Source organism: Coregonus clupeaformis, unplaced genomic scaffold, assembly GCF_020615455.1.
Source record: "Coregonus clupeaformis isolate EN_2021a unplaced genomic scaffold, ASM2061545v1 scaf0449, whole genome shotgun sequence".
NCBI lineage: Eukaryota > Metazoa > Chordata > Actinopteri > Salmoniformes > Salmonidae > Coregonus > Coregonus clupeaformis.
Window position 1 is genome coordinate 107,501 of NW_025533904.1, and position 22,819 is coordinate 130,319.

The 22,819-nt window shown below is 44.8% G+C and overlaps 1 protein-coding gene across 2 annotated transcripts in view; it reads right to left on the reverse strand.

Moving 5' to 3' along the window:
* Positions 1-18,267: 18,267 nt before the first annotated feature.
* The window catches only part of LOC121563409 (testican-3-like), a 37,365-nt gene continuing 32,813 nt past the window's right edge, over positions 18,268-22,819 (reverse strand). For both annotated transcript variants that reach the window (XM_045215466.1, XM_045215465.1), the window contains one exon: positions 18,268-19,182. In XM_045215466.1, coding sequence (XP_045071401.1) covers positions 19,022-19,182 — 161 coding nt within the window. In that variant the 3' untranslated portion in view covers positions 18,268-19,021. The remainder of the gene's footprint in view (positions 19,183-22,819) is intronic.

Below are 22,819 nucleotides of genomic sequence, written 5' to 3' on the forward strand. Positions count from 1 at the left end.
AGACAGATTTTCCTATGGTGTTGATCAAATAATTGATAAATGGATCATTTGAGATGAGATCACATGGAGCAGATTTAGGGTTTCAATAATCATTGTGAGATTTAAAGAGGATATGTCATCATTGTATACTCGAGGAATTTTGAGTGGTTTTATGGATTAGTTATGAGGAATTAGATTGATACAAACGATTATTGATGAGTTAGGACTGGGGATATCTGTATTATGTTTTGTGTGTACTTACCATCTTTAGATTACTGATGGTAATTGAAGGTTAACAAAATTAGTAATTTCTCTTCCAGGAGAAAGAGATTCGCTTATCTCATTGGAATGTTGCCCAGGGCTAGGGGGAGCAGTTTAGTGGAGTTAGGCAGTATTTAGGTCATAAAAGTGAGCTACCAAATTAAGTGGGGCCTGGCTATTTTTGGTTCTTGTTTTTCAATTGGGTTTTTCAAATAAAAAACAACACACCTAGTATGATGTTTATAAAGGGTTGTTATTTCAATTTTAGGGGGTTTTCAACAGGTCAAAGGGGATAAGTCTTAAAGGAGCACACACAGTGCATTTTATGGAGTTTTTCGGTTTTGACTGAGTTTAGGGTATATATGATTTCTTATGAGAATAAATGTCATGAGAAATTAATGAACACTTGGGATAAGTAACATTTATGAAATATTTAGAATGATGGTAATGTTTAGTATACTATGGGATGGAACAGTTCGTTGAATGATTTCAATTGCCTCTGAACTCTGTTTTGACTTTCTGGTGTTAATTAATCATCCACACTGGTAATTCTAAAGGCATGAGAGGAGGACTTTAAGATAGTTTATTTTACCAAGTTGAGAGTAATTTATAATACTGTGAAAAGTGTGAAGATTATAATTTGGTAATAATATATATGATTTGAACCATAAAATAACAGAAGAGAGAAAGAGCTTTCCCAGAATGAGGGATACCTGTTGCTAGTCAATTGTACTAATCTTGGATGACTTTTACGGGATAGAAGTAAGTTGAGGTATTATCAAATGTTGTCATTTAAATTTAAATTGTATTATGCTTTAATAAACAACAAGTTGGTATTTGAAACTAAATTAATGCAATGAGCTGCAGTAATCAGAGGAACGTACAATCTAATGTGAAACAGCTATTACCTAGATCATTTATTTAGTAATGAGATCAGGAAGATAGGAGCAATAAAGAAGCAAGGGACAGTCTCAAAAATAAATAAGGGATGGCAATTGGATGATAAATTACCAATATTACCTAAGTGATTATTTAGGTAGGTGGTAATATTGACACATGGGCAGAGACATGTGTCAAGAGGGGGGATGATGGTGGATGGTAGGATTAAAGATAAATAGACGAAGAATAATAATATGAACGGTATGATTAGAGAGGGGTTAAGGAAAACACACAGGAGAGCAGGAAGAAATGGGGTACAATGTCTACCGATAGTATTAACTACAATCAGGAGAACTCCAGATAAAGAAGGGTTATTGCCATTGGAGAAGGGATTTGGTAGACCATACAGAATGCCCGAGTTAGGAGGACTGGAGCAGGCAGAAATAGAAATTGAGAGCACCCTAGCAGAACACGTGAGAAGGTAGTTTATTAACCACACCTGTATGTCAGAGGTTTTGTGCCCCACAGGTGAACTAAAGGAGAAGGTGACCCACTCTATCTAACCAGGTGACAGGGTGTGGATCCAATCCTTAAAGAAGAAAAACTGGAAGCAGCCCTGTTGGGAAGGTCTATATCAGGTCCTGTTGGTGACGGCCTTCGCTGTAAGAATTGCGGAAAGATCCACCTGGGTGCATGTCACACACTGTAAAAAGGTAAACCCAGCTACACCTGACGAACAAACACAGAGTTAGGAGAAAGAACCGATCACCACTAGGGCTCGGGGGTTGGCTCCTTAATGAAGATTCCCTTACCCTGTCTGATCATCCCTGTGTGCGTTCAATAGAAGGTAAAGCAATGGGTTGGCCTCTGGCGTCTGACATGTTCTCAGGGCGAGGGTGGGGATTCACAGGTCTCCTGACGGTAGGTAGCTGTCTGATTGTGGGGGCCATATTCCTAACACACTCAAACCCTCCTGATACGCCAGAAGTAGTAGTTAACCTAACACAAGTTGATAAAATAATACCCAAGCACAGTCTACGTAGGCATAGGAGACAGCTAGACGTAGGGAAAGGGGAAGTACTAGTGACTGTGGGGAAGGACATTAGGAGACAGCTAGACGTAGGGAAAGGGGAAGTACTAGTGACTGTGGGGAAGGACATTAGGAGACAGCTAGACGTAGGGAAAGGGGAAGTACTAGGGACTGTAGGAAAGGACATTAGGAGACAGCTAGACGTAGGGAAAGGGGAAGTACTAGTGACTGTAGGAAAGGACATTAGGAGACAGCTAGACGTAGGGAAAGGGGAAGTACTAGTGACTGTGGGGAAGGACATTAGGAGACAGCTAGACGTAGGGAAAGGGGAAGTACTAGGGACTGTAGGAAAGGACATTAGGAGACAGCTAGACGTAGGGAAAGGGGAAGTACTAGGGACTGTAGGAAAGGACATTAGGAGACAGCTAGACGTAGGGAAAGGGGAAGTACTAGGGACTGTAGGAAAGGACTTCACCTTTGAGGTCTTTGCGGACCAGTTGGGGAGTTGGGGACTACTGGCTGGTAGTATCGTAAAGGATGGGAGATATATATGTATGTCACCATGTACATCCTGGGACCATGTAGTTGCTCATACCGAGAGGGGGGGATATGTCAATCTCCATACACAGTTTACCTGACAAGTGAGATATGCACTTCAACTGGGGCACCCTGTAGAGTACACCTCTCTGAGGGAGGTAGTGAGACCGGGGCTGATATCCTCTTCAACTGGGGCACCCTATAGAGTACACCTCTCTGAGGGAGGTAGTGAGACCGGGGCTGATATCCTCTTCAACTGGGGCACCCTATAGAGTACACCTCTCTGAGGGAGGTAGTGAGACCGGGGCTGATATCCTCTTCAACTGGGGCACCCTGTAGAGTACACCTCTCTGAGGGAGGTAGGGAGACCGGGGCTGATATCCTCTTCAACTGGGGCACCCTATAGAGTACACCTCTCTGAGGGAGGTAGGGAGACCGGGGCTGATATCCTCTTCAACTGGGGCACCCTATAGAGTACACCTCTCTGAGGGAGGTAGTGAGACCGGGGCTGTGGTGAAGATAGTGCAAAACTATAGACCTGAAGGAAGTAGTACAGGTGGAGACTGGGTATAGGGATCCTAACCTGTGGTTGGAATGGATTCAGTATACGGCAATAACTATGTCTAAAGAGGACTGTTATGCCTGTGGGACGGCCAAACCAAGGTTAACAACTACTCCGTTCCCCTTGACGGGCTTTAACTCTCCGTCAGGTTTATCCTGCGTGATTAAATTGTTCAAGCCACCTGGGAATGTGGTGAAGGAGTCTTGTAGTAACTTGCACTATCTGTATCCCCCGATAACAAAGTCACCCCGACCTGGGTTACCTCCGTTTGAAGTCTCAGGGGATTCTCATTATTGTTTTTCTAGGACTAATAAGATAGGATACAGGGTAGGGCATCTTAGCTCCTGCTCCCACACAGAGAATGTCACAACTAAAGAGACCATGACTAATCTCTCCTCTTTGTTGCAGCCAGAGGATTTTAGGAACCAAAACCAGGCCCGTGCTGACATCTGGTGGTTGTGTGGTGATTACAGATTCTGGCCTCGCCTACATACGCAAACAATCAAACGTGTCAGAGACTGGTGAGTTGTCACGTAGAAAGCGGGGCCTCCTCCCGGGATCCTTTAATGAAAGGATATACACTGCTCAAAAAAATAAAGGGAACACTTAAACAACACAATGTAACTCCAAGTCAATCACACTTCTGTGAAATCAAACTGTCCACTTAGGAAGCAACACTGATTGACAATACATTTCACATGCTGTTGTGCAAATGGAATAGACAACAGGTGGAAATTATAGGCAATTAGCAAGACACCCCCAATAAAGGGCTGGTTTTGCAGGTGGTGACCACAGACCACTTCTCAGTTCCTATGCTTCCTGGCTGATGTTTTGGTCACTTTTGAATGCTGGCGGTGCTTTCACTCTAGTGGTAGCATGAGACGGAGCCTACAACCCACACAAGTGGCTCAGGTAGTGCAGCTCATCCAGGATGGCACATCAATGCGAGCTGTGGCAAGAAGGTTTGCTGTGTCTGTCAGCGTAGTGTCCAGAGCATGGAGGCGCTACCAGGAGACAGGCCAGTACATCAGGAGACGTGGAGGAGGCTGTAGGAGGGCAACAACCCAGCAGCAGGACTGCTACCTCCACCTTTGTGCAAGGAGGAACAGGAGGAGCACTGCCAGAGCCCTGCAAAATGACCTCAAAATGACCTTGTGTCTGCTCAAACGGTCAGAAACAGACTCCATGAGGGTGGTATGAGGGCCCGACGTCCACAGGTGGCGGTTGTGCTTACAGCCCAATACCGTGCAGGACGTTTGGCATTTGCCAGAGAACACCAAGATTGGCAAATTCGCCACTGGCGCCCTGTGCTCTTCACAGATGAAAGCAGGTTCACACTGAGCACATGTGACAGACGTGACAGAGTCTGGAGACGCCGTGGAGAATGTTCTGCTGCCTGCAACATCCTCCAGCATGACCGGTTTGGCGGTGGGTCAGTCATGGTGTGGGGTAGCATTTATTTGGGGGGCCGCACAGCCCTCCATGTGCTCGCCAGAGGTAGCCTGACTGCCATTAGGTACCGAGATGAGATCCTCAGACCCCTTGTGAGACCATATGCTGGTGCGGTTGGCCCTGGGTTCCTCCTAATGCAAGACAATGCTAGACCTCATGTGGCTGGAGTGTGTCAGCAGTTCCTGCAAGAGGAAGGCATTGATGCTATGGACTGGCCCGCCCGTTCCCCAGACCTGAATCCAATTGAGCACATCTGGGACATCATGTCTCGCTCCATCCACCAACGCCACGTTGCACCACAGACTGTCCAGGAGTTGGCGGATGATTTAGTCCAGGTCTGGGAGGAGATCCCTCAGGAGACCATCCGCCACCTCATCAGGAGCATGCCCAGGCGTTGTAGGGAGGTCATACAGGCACGTGGAGGCCACACACACAACTGAGCCTCATTTTGACTTGTTTTAAGGACATTACATCAAAGTTGGATCAGCCTGTAGTGTGGTTTTCCACTTTAATTTTGAGGGTGACTCCAAATCCAGACCTCCATGGGTTGATAAATTTGATTTCCATTGATAATTTTTGTGTGATTTTGTTGTCAGCACATTCAACTATGTAAAGAAAAAAGTATTTAATAAGATTATATAATTCATTCAGATCTAGGATGTGTTATTTTAGTGTTCCCTTAATTTTTTTGAGCAGTGTATATTGATGGGATAGGAGTACCTCGAGGGAAGAATAATCCAGAAGAATTCAAAGCTAAGAATCAGATCGCAGCTGGGTTTGAATCAAGTATTTTCTGGTGGTCAACAATTAATAAAAACGTAGATTGGATAAATTATATTTACTATAACCAGCAAAGATTTATAAACCACACTCGTGATGCAATAAAGGGATTGGCTGAGCAGACAGCGGCAACTAGCTTAATGGCATGGCAGAATAGAATAGCTTTAGATATGCTGAGCGGGGCGGAGTTTGTGTTCTGTTTGGATCTATGTGCTGTACTTTCATCCCCAACAATACAGCACCAGACGGGTCCATGACCAAAGCTTTTCAGGGACTCACCACGCTGGCGAACGAACTGGCCGAGAACTCTGGTATTGATAGCTCCCTAAACGGTTGGTTTGATCAAATGTTTGGTAAAAGGAAAACTATTGTTGTAACTATTCTGGGTGAAGTTATAGCTTCTATGGGTATACTTGTTCTTTGTGGATGTTGTATTATTCCCTGTGTCCGAGGGTTGGTGAGCAGGGCGTTGGAGAATGCAGTTACCCAACAGATGGTGAGATACGGCCCAATCCCGGACTCCGACCTAAGGAATGAAGAATATGACCCACCAGGCTTGGTGGAGGACGACGACGATTCAGATAGTTTGAGACTGGATGTTTTCCTAGAACTATAAATCTCTAGTTTAAAAGTTATTGTAATGATCTTTTGTGTATTAAAGTCTTGTTTTAAGTATGATGTACTAGTTAACCGATGTTGCAGGATGTGATTGTCACGATCGTCGGATATAGAGGACCAAGGCGCAGCGTGGAAGGTGAACATACTTATTTATTAAATGATACACGAACAAAACAACAAATCGATACGTGACGTCCACAGGTGCAAAACACAAACCAACACGGAACAAGATCCCACAAACACTGTGGGAAAACCACCTGACTAAATATGGTTCCCAATCAGAGACAACCAGCAACAGCTGATACTTGTTGCCTCTGATTGAGAACCACTCTGGCCAACATAGATATACAAAAACTAGACTAGACACAACGTGCACAAAACATAAACTCTACACACCCTGGCTCAACTTAAAAGAGTCCCTAGAGCCAGGGCGTTACAGTACCCCCCCCTAAAGGCGCGGACTGCGACCGCGCCTAAACATCACCGAACAGGGGAGGGCTGGGTGGGCATTCCTCCTCGGAGGCGGTTCCGGCTCCGGGCTTGACCACCACCCTCTACTAACCCCCCCGTAGTGCCCCTGGTCTGGTCTAGCCCCACTGGCTGGAGCTGGACTGGACTTCGGTGGAGTGGATTGCTCAGGCTCCGGTGTGAAGCAGCTGACCGGTACCTGACCAAATCAAATCAAATCAAATTTTATTGGTCACATGCGCCGAATACAACAGGTGCAGACATTACAGTGAAATGCTTACTTACAGCCCTTAACCAACAGTGCATTTATTTTAAACAAAAAAAGTAAGGATAAAACAACAACAAAAAAAGTGTTGAGAAAAAAAAAGAGCAGAAGTAAAAATAAAGTGACAGTAGGGAGGCTATATATACAGGGGGGTACCGTTGCAGAGTCAATGTGCGGGGGCACCGGCTAGTTGAGGTAGTTGAGGTAATATGTACATGTGGGACCAGGCACCGGTGAAACGGGCACGGGCTGGCGATGCGCACCACAGGTTTGGTGCGGGGAGCAGGAACAGGCCGGACCAGGCTGGCGACGCGCACCATTGGCTTGGTGCGGGGAGCAGGAACAGGCCGGGCCGGGCTGGCGACGCGCAGCATAGGCTTGGTGCGAGGGGCAGGAACAGGCCGGGCCGGGCTGGCGACGCGCACCATAGGCTTGGCGCGATGGACAGGAACAGGCCGGACCGTACTGGGAACACACACCACTGGCCTTACACGGGGATCAGGAACGGGCCGGACCGGACTGGCAACACACTTCAGTACCTCTCGCCGTGCCTCTACATTTTCCTTCCCTCTATACACCAATGGCTCCCGTAACCCGGTGGCCTTCTCTCCTCGTCCACCAACTCGCCCCTTATCTGCCTCCAGTGGCCCCGTCATCCCTGCCATGTGCCCCCCCCTAAAAATTTCTTGGGGGTGCCCCTCGCCTGTCCGACGACTGCCCGGTTGGCGCCGCTTCTCCTCTCCTGCCTGGGCACGCTGCTTGGTCCTGTATTGGTGGGATCTTCTGTCACGATCGTCGGATATAGAGGACCAAGGCACAGCGTGGAAGGTGAACATACTTATTTATTAAATGATACACGAACAAAACAACAAATCGATACGTGACGTCCACAGGTGCAAAACACAAACCAACACGGAACAAGATCCCACAAACACTGTGGGAAAACCACCTGACTAAATATGGTTCCCAATCAGAGACAACCAGCAACAGCTGATACTCGTTGCCTATGATTGAGAACCACTCTGGCCAACATAGATATACAAAAACTAGACTAGACACAACGTGCACAAAACATAAACTCTACACACCCTGGCTCAACTTAAAAGAGTCCCTAGTGCCAGGGCGTGACAGTGATGAAGCAAATGTTCTTCACTATAGGCTTAGACTGTTGTTTCCAAATAGTGGGTAAACAGGTTAGGTACCATTGCTAAAGAGTAACGTTACGCTTTTAATCATGGGGTATCCCTGATGAACCTGTATTGAATGAGACAATCTTTAATGTTTTTATATGCAAATCAACTTATATGCTTCAATGTGTGTGATTCATTTCTATAACAACATATATTTTGTGAGTATGTGTGTAATATTTAGTCAAAGGGTGGATTGATAGAATAATTATTAATGACTAATTATTACACCCTGAAACTGTGTGAAATGTGTTAGAATGTGTGAGTGTAGGACCAGTAAAGACTATGACATTGAGCTACTATTTAGCAATGTGAGTAAGAGTTAGACCAGACAACAAAGGACAAGGAGAACTGGCTACAGACAACTGAGAAACCAAGATAAAGAGGCCCCTCCCAAATTAGGGAGGAGAGAAACTGTTAGGCTTTTTAAGGAGTATGAAACATGGTGCAGGATATTGTGAGAACGGCGATAACTGAGGATTGCAGGGAGTAGGCTATGATAAGAAAGTGTGTGTGAACTGATGGTCTAAAATGTGGACTCTGAAATTGTGATGGCAGAATTCTCAATGAATAAACATCTCTGACTATGCAGATCGGGACTCTGTCCGTTTCTTGATTTTGGGAGACGCACAGAGACACTGAAATAGTTTGTTAAAAATTTCACATAACAGTTACTAATTACTAGTACAGTACTAACCTATGTTACTAGTTACTAGTACAGTACTAACCTATATAGTACAGTACTAACCTATATAATACAGTACCTATGTTACTAGTTACTAGTACAATACTAACCTATATAGTACAGTACTAACCTATATAGTACAGTACCTATGTTACTAGTTACTAGTGAAGTACTAACCTATATAGTACAGTACCTATGTTACTAGTTACTAGTACAGTACTAACCTATATAGTACAGTACCTATGTTACTAGTTACTAGTACAGTACTAACCTATATAGTACAGTACCTATGTTACTAGTTACTAGTACAGTACTAACCTATATAGTACAGTACTAACCTATGTTACTAGTTACTAGTACAGTACTAACCTATATAGTATAGTACCTACGTTACTAGTTACTAGTACAGTACTAACCTATATAGTACAGTACTAACCTATATAGTACAGTACCTATGTTACTAGTTACTAGTGAAGTACTAACCTATATAGTACAGTACCTATGTTACTAGTTACTAGTACAGTACTAACCTATATAGTATAGTACCTATGTTACTAGTTACTAGTACAGTACTAACCTATATAGTACAGTACTAACCTATATAGTACAGTACCTATGTTACTAGTTACTAGTACAGTACTAACCTATATAGTACAGTACTAACCTATATAGTACAGTACCTATGTTACTAGTTACTAGTGAAGTACTAACCTATATAGTACAGTACCTATATTACTAGTTACTAGTACAGTACTAACCTATATAGTAGAGTACCTATGTTACTAGTTACTAGTACAGTACTAACCTATATAGTACAGTACCTATGTTACTAGTTACTAGTACAGTACTAACCTATATAGTACAGTACCTATGTTACTAGTTACTAGTACAGTACTAATCTATATAGTATAGTACCTATGTTACTAGTTACTAGTACAGTACTACCCTATATAGTACAGTACCTATGTTACTAGTTACTAGTACAGTACTAACCTATATAGTACTAACCTATATAGTACAGTACCTATGTTACTGTACATAGGTACTATACTATATAGATTAGAAAACTAAACTCCCTGCCGACCTGGCATCTTTTCACTCCCTCCTCTCTACATTTTCTTCATCTGTTTCTGCTGCTAAGGCCACTTTCTACCACTCTAAATTCCAAGCATCTGCCTCTAACCCTAGGAAGCTCTTTGCCACATTTTCCTCCCTGCTGAATCCTCCCCCCCCCCCCCTCCTCTCTCTCTGTGGATGACTTCGTCAACCACTTTGAAAAGAAGGTTGACGACATCCGATCCTCGTTTGTTAAGTCTAATGACACTGCTGGTCCTACTCACACTGCCCTACCCTATGCTTTGACTTCTTTCTCCCCTCTCTCTCCAGATAAAATCCTGCGACTTGTGACTGCAGGCCGCCTAACAACCTGCCCGCTTGACCCCATCCCCTCCTCTCTTCTCCAGACCATCTCCGGTGACCTTCTCCCCTACCTCACCTCGCTGATCAACTCATCCTTGACCGCTGGCCATGTCCCTTCCGTCTTCAAGAGAGCGAGAGATGCTCCCCTTCTCAAAAAACCAACACTCGATCCCACTGATGTCAACAACTACAGACCAGTATCCCTTCTTTCTTTTCTTTCCAAAACTATTGAGCGTGCCGTCTTTAGCCAACTCTCTTGCTATCTCTCTCAGAATGACCTTCTTGATCCAAACCAGTCAGGTTTCAGGACTGGTCATTCAACTGAGACTGCTCTTCTCTGTGTCACGGAGGCTCTCCGCACTGCTAAAGCTAACTCTCTCTCCTCTGCTCTTGTCCTTCTAGACCTGTCTGCTGCCTTTGATACTGTGAACCATCAGATCCTCCTCTCCACCCTCTCCGAGCTGGGCATCTCCGGCGCGGCTCACTCCTGGATTGCGTCCTACCTGACCGGTCGCTCCTACCAAGTGGCGTGGCGAGAAGCTGTCTCCGCACCACGTGCTCTCACCACTGGTGTCCCCCAGGGCTCAGTTCTAGGCCCTCTCCTTTTCTCCCTATACACCAAGTCACTTGGCTCTGTCATATCCTCACATGGCCTCTCCTATCATTGCTACGCTGACGATACACAACTAATCTTCTCCTTTCCCCCTTCTGATAACCAGGTGGCGAATCGCATCTCTGCATGTCTGGCAGACATATCAGTATGGATGACGGATCACCACCTCAAGCTGAACCCTGGCAAGACGGAGCTGCTCTTCCTCCCGGGGAAGGACTGCCCGTTCCATGATCTCGCCATCACGGTTGACAACTCCGTTTTGTCCTCCTCCCAGAGTGCGAAGAGCCTTGGCGTGACCCTGGACAACACCCTGTCGTTCTCCGCTAACATCAAGGCGGTGACCCGCTCCTGCAGGTTCATGCTCTACAACATTCGGAGAGTACGACCCTGCCTTACACAGGAAGCGGCACAGGTCCTAATCCAGGCACTTGTCATCTCCCGTCTGGACTACTGCAACTCGCTGTTGGCTGGCCTCCCTGCCTGTGCCATTAAACCCCTACAACTCATCCAGAATGCCGCAGCCCGTCTGGTGTTCAACCTTCCCAAGTTCTCTCACGTCACCCCCCTCCTCCGCACACTCCACTGGCTTCCAGTTGAAGCTCGCATCCGTTACAAGACCATGGTGCATGCCTATGGAGCAGTGAGGGGAACGGCACCTCTGTACCTTCGGGCTCTGATCAGTCCCTACACCCAAACGAGGGCATTGCGTTCATCCACCTCTGGCCTGCTGGCTCCCTTCCTCTGCGGAAGCATAGTTCCCGCTCAGCCCAGTCAAAACTGTTCGCTGCTCTGGCACCCCAATGGTGGAACAAGCTCCCTCACGACGCCAGGACAGCGGAGTCACTCACCACCTTCCGGAGACATTTGAAACCCCACCTCTTTAAGGAATACCTGGGATAGGATAAAGTAATCCTTCTACCCCCCCCAAAAAAAATTGTAAAGTGGTTATCCCACTGGCTATAGGGTGAATGCACCAATTTGTGAGTCGCTCTTGATAAGAGCGTCTGCTAAATGACGTAAATGTGCCCTTGAGCAAGGCACTTAACCCTAATTGCTCCTCTATGTCGCTCTGGATAAGAGCGTCTGCTAAATGACTAAAATGTAAATGTAAATGTAGTTACTAGTACAGTACTAACCTATATAGTATAGTACCTATGTTACTAGTTACTAGTACAGTACTACCCTATATAGTACAGTACCTATGTTACTAGTTACTAGTACAGTACTAACCTATATAGTATAGTACCTATGTTACTAGTTACTAGTACAGTACTAACCTATATAGTAGAGTACCTATGTTACTAGTTACTAGTACAGTACTAACCTATATAGTATAGTACCTATGTTACTAGATACTAGTACAGTACTAACCTATATAGTACAGTACCTATGTTACTAGTTACTAGTACAGTACCTATGTTACTAGTTACTAGTACAGTACTAACCTATATAGTATAGTACCTATGTTACTAGTTACTAGTACAGTACTAACCTATATAGTACAGTACCTATGTTACTAGTTACTAGTACAGTACCTATGTTACTAGTTACTAGTACAGTACCTATGTTACTAGTTACTAGTACAGTACTAACCTATATAGTATAGTACCTATGTTACTAGTTACTAGTACAGTACTAACCTATATAGTAGAGTACCTATGTTACTAGTTACTAGTACAGTACTAACCTATATAGTATAGTACCTATGTTACTAGATACTTGTACAGTACTAACCTATATAGTACAGTACCTATGTTACTAGTTACTAGTACAGTACTAACCTATATAGTACAGTACCTATGTTACTAGTTACTAGTACAGTACCTATGTTACTAGTTACTAGTACAGTACTAACCTAAATAGTATAGTACCTATGTTACTAGTTACTAGTACAGTACTAACCTATATAGTACAGTACCTATGTTACTAGTTACTAGTACAGTACTAACCTATATAGTATAGTACCTATGTTACTAGTTACTAGTACAGTACTAACCTATATAGTATAGTACCTATGTTACTAGTTACTAGTACAGTACTAACCTATATAGTACAGTACCTATGTTACTAGTTACTAGTACAGTACTAACCTATATAGTATAGTACCTATGTTACTAGATACTAGTACAGTACTAACCTATATAGTACAGTACCTATGTTACTAGTTACTAGTACAGTACTAACCTATATAGTACAGTACCTATGTTACTAGTTACTAGTACAGTACCTATGTTACTAGTTACTAGTACAGTACTAACCTATATAGTATAGTACCTATGTTACTAGTTACTAGTACAGTACTAACCTATATAGTACAGTACCTATGTTACTAGTTACTAGTACAGTACCTATGTTACTAGTTACTAGTACAGTACCTATGTTACTAGTTACTAGTACAGTACTAACCTATATAGTATAGTACCTATGTTACTAGTTACTAGTACAGTACTAACCTATATAGTAGAGTACCTATGTTACTAGTTACTAGTACAGTACTAACCTATATAGTATAGTACCTATGTTACTAGATACTTGTACAGTACTAACCTATATAGTACAGTACCTATGTTACTAGTTACTAGTACAGTACTAACCTATATAGTACAGTACCTATGTTACTAGTTACTAGTACAGTACCTATGTTACTAGTTACTAGTACAGTACTAACCTATATAGTATAGTACCTATGTTACTAGTTACTAGTACAGTACTAACCTATATAGTACAGTACCTATGTTACTAGTTACTAGTACAGTACTAACCTATATAGTATAGTACCTATGTTACTAGTTACTAGTACAGTACTAACCTATATAGTATAGTACCTATGTTACTAGTTACTAGTACAGTACTAACCTATATAGTACAGTACCTATGTTACTAGTTACTAGTACAGTTCTAACCTATATAGTACAGTACCTATGTTACTAGTTACTAGTACAGTACTAACCTATATAGAACAGTACCTATGTTACTAGTTACTAGTACAGTACTAACCTATATAGTACAGTACTAACCTATATAGTACAGTACTAACCTTTATAGTATAGTACCTATGTTACTAGTTACTAGTACTAACCTATATAGTACAGTACCTATGTTACTAGTTACTAGTACAGTACTAACCTATATAGTACAGTACCTATGTTACTAGTTACTAGTACAGTACTAACCTATATAGTACAGTACCTAAGTTACTAGTTACTAGTACAGTACTAACCTATATAATACAGTACCTATGTTACTAGTTACTAGTACAGTACTAACCTATATAGTACAGTACCTATGTTACTAGTTACTAGTACAGTACTAACCTATATAGTATAGTACCTATGTTACTAGTTACTAGTACAGTACTAACCTATATAGTACAGTACCTATGTTACTAGTTACTAGTACAGTACTAACCTATATAGTATAGTACCTATGTTACTAGTTACTAGTACAGTACTAACCTATATAGTATAGTACCTATGTTACTAGTTACTAGTACAGTACTAACCTATATAGTACAGTACCTATGTTACTAGTTACTAGTACAGTACTAACCTATATAGTACAGTACCTATGTTACTAGTTACTAGTACAGTACTAACCTATATAGAACAGTACCTATGTTACTAGTTACTAGTACAGTACTAACCTATATAGTACAGTACTAACCTATATAGTACAGTACTAACCTATATAGTATAGTACCTATGTTACTAGTTACTAGTACAGTACTAACCTATATAGTACAGTACCTATGTTACTAGTTACTAGTACAGTACTAACCTATATAGTACAGTACCTATGTTACTAGTTACTAGTAAAGTACTAACCTATATAGTACAGTACCTAAGTTACTAGTTACTAGTACAGTACTAACCTATATAATACAGTACCTATGTTACTAGTTACTAGTACAGTACTAACCTATATAGTACAGTACCTATGTTACTAGTTACTAGTACAGTACTAACCTATATAGTACAGTACCTATGTTACTAGTTACTAGTACAGTACTAACCTATATAGTACAGTACCTATGTTACTAGTTACTAGTACAGTACTAACCTATATAATATAGTACCTATGTTACTAGTTACTAGTACAGTACTAACCTATATAGGGCGGCAGGTAGCTTAGTGGTTAAGAGCGTTGTGCCAGTAACCGAAAGGTCGCTGGTTCTAATCCCCAAGGCGACTAGGTGAAAAATCTGTCGATGTGCCCTTGAGCAAGGCACTTAACCCTAATTGCTCCTGTAAGTCGCTCTGGATAAGAGCGTCTGCTAAATAACCAATTATATTAATTATTATTACTAGTTACTAGTACAGTACTAACCTATATAGTACAGTTCTAACCTGTTTAATAATAAATCAGACAGACAGGCAGACAGACACACAGACAGGCAGACAAACAGACAGGCAGACAAACAGACAGGCAGACAGACGGACAGATAGACAGACAAGTTTTTGGTCAATATAGTTTTTTATTCCAGTAAATCATATACACTGTAAAAAATACATTTGTATCATTTTCCTAAAACCATATATGTGGTGTGTGTCCCAATGTAGCCTTGTCTGAGCCAGAACGACCCATAGGTTTATCCCTAGTAGCCTTGTCTGAGCCAGAACGACCCATAGGGTTATCCCTAGTAGCCTTGTCTGAGCCAGAACGACCCATAGGGTTATCCCTAGTAGCCTTGTCTGAGCCAGAACGACCCATAGGGTTATCCCTAGTAGCCTTGTCGGAGCCAGAACGACCCATAGGGTTATCCCTAGTAGCCTTGTCTGAGCCAGAACGACCCATAGGGTTATCCCTAGTAGCCTTGTCTGAGCCAGAACGACCCATAGGGTTATCCCTAGTAGCCTTGTCTGAGCCAGAACGACCCATAGGGTTATCGCTAGTAGCCTTGTCTGAGCCAGAACGACCCATAGGGTTATCCCTAGTAGCCTTGTCGGAGCCAGAACGACCCATAGGGTTATCCCTAGTAGCCTTGTCTGAGCCAGAACGACCCATAGGGTTATCCCTAGTAGCCTTGTCTGAGCCAGAACGACCCATAGGGTTATCCCTAGTAGCCTTGTCTGAGCCAGAACGACCCATAGGGTTATCCCTAGTAGCCTTGTCTGAGCCAGAACGACCCATAGGGTTATCCCTAGTAGCCTTGTCTGAGCCAGAAGGACCCATAGGGTTATCCCTAGTAGCCTTGTCTGAGCCAGAACGACCCATAGGGTTATCCCTAGTAGCCTTGTCTGAGCCAGAACGACCCATAGGGTTATCCCTAGTAGCCTTGTCTGAGCCAGAACGACCCATAGGGTTATCCCTAGTAGCCTTGTCTGAGCCAGAACGACCCATAGGTGCTATTTGGACCATGTTCATATGGGCTCAGTGCACTACATAGGGAATAGGGTGCTATTTGGACCATGTTCCTATGGGCTCAGTGCACTACATAGGGAACAGGGTGCTATTTGGACCATGTTCCTATGGGCTCAGTGCACTACATAGGGAACAGGGTGCCATTTGGACCATGTTCCTATGGGCTCAGTGCACTACATAGGGAACAGGGTGCTATTTGGACCATGTTCCTATGGGCTCAGTGTACTACATAGGGAACAGGGTGCCATTTGGACCATGTTCCTATGGGCTCAGTGCACTACATAGGGAACAGGGTGCCATTTGGACCATGTTCCTATGGGCTCAGTGCACTACATAGGGAACAGGGTGCCATTTGGACCATGTTCCTATGGGCTCAGTGCACTACATAGGGAACAGGGTGCCATTTGGACCATGTTCCTATGGGCTCAGTGCACTACATAGGGAACAGGGTGCCATTTGGACCATGTTCCTATGGGCTCAGTGCACTACATAGGGAACAGGGTGCCATTTGGACCATGTTCCTATGGGCTCAGTGCACTACATAGGGAACAGGGTGGCATTTGGACCATGTTCCTATGGGCTCAGTGCACTACGAACAGGGTGCCATTTGGACCATGTTCCTATGGGCTCAGTGCACTACATAGGGAACAGGGTGCCATTTGGACCATGTTCCTATGGGCTCAGTGCACTACATAGGGAACAGGGTGCCATTTGGACCATGTTCCTATGGGCTCAGTGCACTACATAGGGAACAGGGTGCCATTTGGACCATGTTCCTATGGGCTCAGTGCACTACATAGGGAACAGGGTGCCATTTGGACCATGTTCCTATGAGCTCAGTGCACTACATAGGGAACAGGGTGCCATTTGGACCATGTTCCTATGGGCTCAGTGCACTACATAGGGAACAGGGTGCCATTTGGACCATGTTCCTATGGGCTCAGTGCACTACATAGGGAACAGGGTGCCATTTGGACCATGTTCCTATGGGCTCAGTGCACTACGAACAGGGTGCCATTTGGGATTCAGATGTTGTGCATTATTAGAAGCAATGCGATATATAGAAAATAGTTTGGACTTCATATTTTGTCCCACACTGTTATTTATTTCTCAACAGTAATTTGGTCAAAGTAGTGCACTACATAGGGAACAGGGTGCTATTTAGACCGTATGGTCCCCTGGTCAAAGTAGTGCACTACATAGTGAAGTTAGACCGTATGGGCCCCTGGTCAAAGTAGTGCACTACATAGTGACTAGGGTGCCATTTGGGATGCATTTTTAATCTCTACTTAATGTCTCATCAGTTTCTGTTTCTGTTGGAAAACAAGGATCAGAGGAAATTAGAATACAGTAACAACTTCTTTATCATCACTGGAACACAGGTAACGATAGAGGAAAGAGAGGAGAGGGAAGGAGATAGGAGGAGAGGAGAGAGGAAGAGAGGAAGAGAGGAGAGGAGAGGAGAGAGGAGAGAGGAGAGAGGGAGAGGAGAGGAGAGGAGAGGAGAGGAGAGGAGAGGAGAGGAGAGGAGAGGAGAGGAGAGGAGAGGAGAGGAGAGGAGAGGAGAGGAGAGGAGAGGAGAGGAGAGGAGAGGAGAGAGGAGAGGGAAGGAGATAGGAGGAGAGAAGAGAGGAAGAGAGGAGAGGAGAGAGGAGAGAGGAGAGAGGGAGAGGAGAGGAGAGGAGAGGAGAGGAGAGGAGAGGAGAGGAGAGGAGAGGAGAGGAGAGGAGAGGAGAGGGAGAGGAGAGGAGAGAGGAGAGGAAGGAGATAGGAGGGAGGAGAGGAGAGGAGAGAGGAGAGGAGAGGAGAGAGGAAGGAGAGAGGAAGAGAGGAAGAGAGGAGAGGAGAGGAAGGAGAGAGGAAGAGAGGAGAGGAGAGGAGAGGAGAGGAGAGGAGAGGAGAGGAGAGGAGAGGAGAGGAGAGGAGAGGAGAGAGGGAGAGGAGAGAGGGAGAGGAGAGGAGAGGAGAGGAGAGGAGAGGAGAGGAGAGGAGAGGAGAGGAGAGGGAGAGGAGAGGAGAGGAGAGGAGAGGAGAGGAGAGGAGAGGAGAGGAGAGAGGAGAGGAAGGAGATAGGAGGGAGGAGAGGAGAGGAGAGAGGAGAGGAGAGGAGAGGAAGGAGAGAGGAAGAGAGGAAGAGAGGAGAGGAAGGAGAGAGGAAGAGAGGAGAGGAGAGAGGAAGGAGATAGGAAGGAGGAGAGGAGAGGAGAGAGGAAGAGGGGAGAGAGGAGAGAAGAGAGGAGAGGAAGCACTGTGCTTCTGGAAATACGAATACACAGCTCGCAATTGACTGTCGATAAACTAGTCTATAATCTCTGAAGTTCTCGCTGATTGGACGACTCCCCAGAGTTCCAGCCACGTAGGCCATTCAAACGTTAGACGGCACAGAAAGGGAAATCATAAACAAACATTTACCAGCTATTAAAAGGTGGGCTAATCATTATGACATCATCATACACAGCAAGGTCACTGCTTACAGACAACACCAGACACAGAATTATAATCTGCCCAGACTGTTATGCTTGGTTTTTCCTGATGTGGACACGCCACAAAGGGCAGAAACCAATAGATCAGAATTCTGTTGTTGTTGTTGTTGTTGTTGTTGTTGTTTCTGTTGTTGTTGATGACGTCCGTTAGCAGGAAGTCACCCCACTTTGTACGATGGTGTCATATTGCAGAGTCCACCTTTAAAAGTTAGGAACAGACAAAAAAACACAGAGGGTGCATTCCAAATGGCACCCTATCCACTATGTAGTGAACTACCTTTGACCAGAACCCTATGGGACCTGGTGCACTACACAGGGAACAGGATGCCATTTGGGACGCACCCAGAGAGAGAGAAATGTTTTTAGTCTGTTAGTGGTGTAGAGGTCGCCTAGCAACTATTATTGCTGCTGTAGTCCCCTAGCGATGTGCAGAGTGACGGAGTTATGACAGATATCTTTCCTCTCCGTCATAGTCATCCTCATCATCATCGATCTGGGACTGGTCGCTCAGGACGAAGGCATCATCTTCATCATTGTCATAGTCGTCGTCGGAGAAGAGAGAGTCTCCGCTGCCCTGATCTCCAGATGATTCCAACACCGCCCCTACAGAACACAGGAAGGAACTCCTGTTAAACACCACCCCTACAGAACACAGGAAAGAACTCCTGTTAAACACCACCCCTACAGAACACAGGAACCAGGAAGGAACTACTGTTAAACACCACCCCTACAGAACACAGGAAGGAACTACTGTTAAACACCCCCCCCTACAGAACACAGGAAGGAACTACTGTTAAACACCACCCCTACAGAACACAGGAAGGAACTACTGTTAAACACCCCCCCTACAGAACACAGGAACCAGGAAGGAACTACTGTTAAACACCCCCTACAGAACACAGGAACCAGGAAGGAACTACTGTTAAACACCCCCCTACAGAACACAGGAACCAGGAAGGAACTACTGTTAAACACCACCCCTACAGAACACAGGAACCAGGAAGGAACTACTGTTAAACACCCCCCCTACAGAACACAGGAACCAGGAAGGAACTACTGTTAAACACCCCCCCTACAGAACACAGGAACCAGGAAGGAACTACTGTTAAACACCCCCCTACAGAACACAGGAACCAGGAAGGAACTACTGTTAAACACCCCCCTACAGAACACAGGAACCAGGAAGGAACTACTGTTAAACACCCCCCTACAGAACACAGGAACCAGGAAGGAACTACTGTTAAACACCACCCCTACAGAACACAGGAAGGAACTACTGTTAAACACCCCCCCCTACAGAACACAGGAAGGAACTACTGTTAAACACCCCCCCTACAGAACACAGGAACCAGGAAGGAACTACTGTTAAACACCACCCCTACAGAACACAGGAAGGAACTACTGTTAAACACCACCCCTACAGAACACAGGAAGGAACTACTGTTAAACACCCCCCTACAGAACACAGGAAGGAACTACTGTTAAACACCCCCCTACAGAACACAGGAACCAGGAAGGAACTACTGTTAAACACCCCCCCTACAGAACACAGGAACCAGGAAGGAACTACTGTTAAACACCACCCCTACAGAACACAGGAAGGAACTACTGTTAAACACCACCCCTACAGAACACAGGAAGGAACTACTGTTAAACACCCCCCCTACAGAACACAGGAAGGAACTACTGTTAAACACCCCCCCTACAGAACACAGGAACCAGGAAGGAACTACTGTTAAACACCCCCCCTACAGAACACAGGAACCAGGAAGGAACTACTGTTAAACACCACCCCTACAGAACACAGGAAGGAACTACTGTTAAACACCCCCTACAGAACACAGGAAGGAACTACTGTTAAACACCCCCCTACAGAACACAGGAACCAGGAAGGAACTACTGTTAAACACCACCCCTACAGAACACAGGAAGGAACTACTGTTAAACACCACCCCTACAGAACACAGGAAGGAACTACTGTTAAACACCCCCCTACAGAACACAGGAAGGAACTACTGTTAAACACCCCCCCTACAGAACACAGGAACCAGGAAGGAACTACTGTTAAACACCCCCCCTACAGAACACAGGAAGGAACTACTGTTAAACACCCCCCTACAGAACACAGGAAGGAACTACTGTTAAACACCCCCCTACAGAACACAGGAAGGAACTACTGTTAAACACCGCCCCTACAGAACACAGGAAGGAACTACTGTTAAACACCCCCTACAGAACACAGGAAGGAACTACTGTTAAACACCCCCCTACAGAACACAGGAAGGAACTACTGTTAAACACCGCCCCTACAGAACACAGGAAGGAACTACTGTTAAACACCCCCCCTACAGAACACAGGAAGGAACTACTGTTAAACACCACCCCTACAGAACACAGGAAGGAACTACTGTTAAACACCACCCCTACAGAACACAGGAAGGAACTACTGTTAAACACCCCCCTACAGAACACAGGAAGGAACTACTGTTAAACACCCCCCTACAGAACACAGGAAGGAACTACTGTTAAACACCACCCCTACAGAACACAGGGAAGGAACTACTGTTAAACACCCCCCTACAGAACACAGGAAGGAACTACTGTTAAACACCACCCCTACAGAACACAGGAAGGAACTACTGTTAAACACCACCCCTACAGAACACAGGAAGGAACTACTGTTAAACACCCCCCTACAGAACACAGGAAGGAACTACTGTTAAACACCCCCCCTACAGAACACAGGAAGGAACTACTGTTAAACACCACCCCTACAGAACACAGGAAGGAACTACTGTTAAACACCACCCCTACAGAACACAGGAAGGAACTACTGTTAAACACCACCCCTACAGAACACAGGAAGGAACTACTGTTAAACACCGCCCCTACAGAACACAGGAAGGAACTACTGTTAAACACCACCCCTACAGAACACAGGAAGGAACTACTGTTAAACACCCCCCCTACAGAACACAGGAAGGAACTCCTGTTAAACACCCCCCCTACAGAACACAGGAACCAGGAAGGAACTCCTGTTAAACACCCCCCCTACAGAACACAGGAAGGAACTACTGTTAAACACCACCCCTACAGAACACAGGAACCAGGAAGGAACTCCTGTTAAACACCCCCCCTACAGAACACAGGAAGGAACTACTGTTAAACACCACCCCTACAGAACACAGGAACCAGGAAGGAACTACTGTTAAACACCACCCCTACAGAACACAGGAAGGAACTACTGTTAAACACCACCCCTACAGAACACAGGAACCAGGAAGGAACTACTGTTAAACACCCCCCCTACAGAACACAGGAAGGAACTCCTGTTAAACACCCCCCCTACAGAACACAGGAAGGAACTACTGTTAAACACCACCCCTACAGAACACAGGAAGGAACTACTGTTAAACACCGCCCCTACAGAACACAGGAACCAGGAAGGAACTACTGTTAAACACCACCCCTACAGAACACAGGAACCAGGAAGGAACTACTGTTAAACACCACCCCTACAGAACACAGGAAGGAACTACTGTTAAACACCACCCCTACAGAACACAGGAAGGAACTCCTGTTAAACACCACCCCTACAGAACACAGGAAGGAACTACTGTTAAACACCGCCCCTACAGAACACAGGAAGGAACTACTGTTAAACACCACCCCTACAGAACACAGGAAGGAACTACTGTTAAACACCCCCCCTACAGAACACAGGAAGGAACTACTGTTAAACACCACCCCTACAGAACACAGGAAGGAACTACTGTTAAACACCGCCCCTACAGAACACAGGAAGGAACTCCTGTTAAACACCACCCCTACAGAACACAGGAAGGAACTACTGTTAAACACCCCCCCTACAGAACACAGGAACCAGGAAGGAACTCCTGTTAAACACCACCCCTACAGAACACAGGAAGGAACTACTGTTAAACACCCCCCCTACAGAACACAGGAACCAGGAAGGAACTACTGTTAAACACCACCCCTACAGAACACAGGAACCAGGAATCAGGAAGGAACTACTGTTAAACACCCCCCTACAGAACACAGGAAGGAACTACTGTTAAACACCCCCCCTACAGAACACAGGAAGGAACTACTGTTAAACACCCCCCCTACAGAACACAGGAAGGAACTACTGTTAAACACCACCCCTACAGAACACAGGAAGGAACTACTGTTAAACACCGCCCCTACAGAACACAGGAAGGAACTCCTGTTAAACACC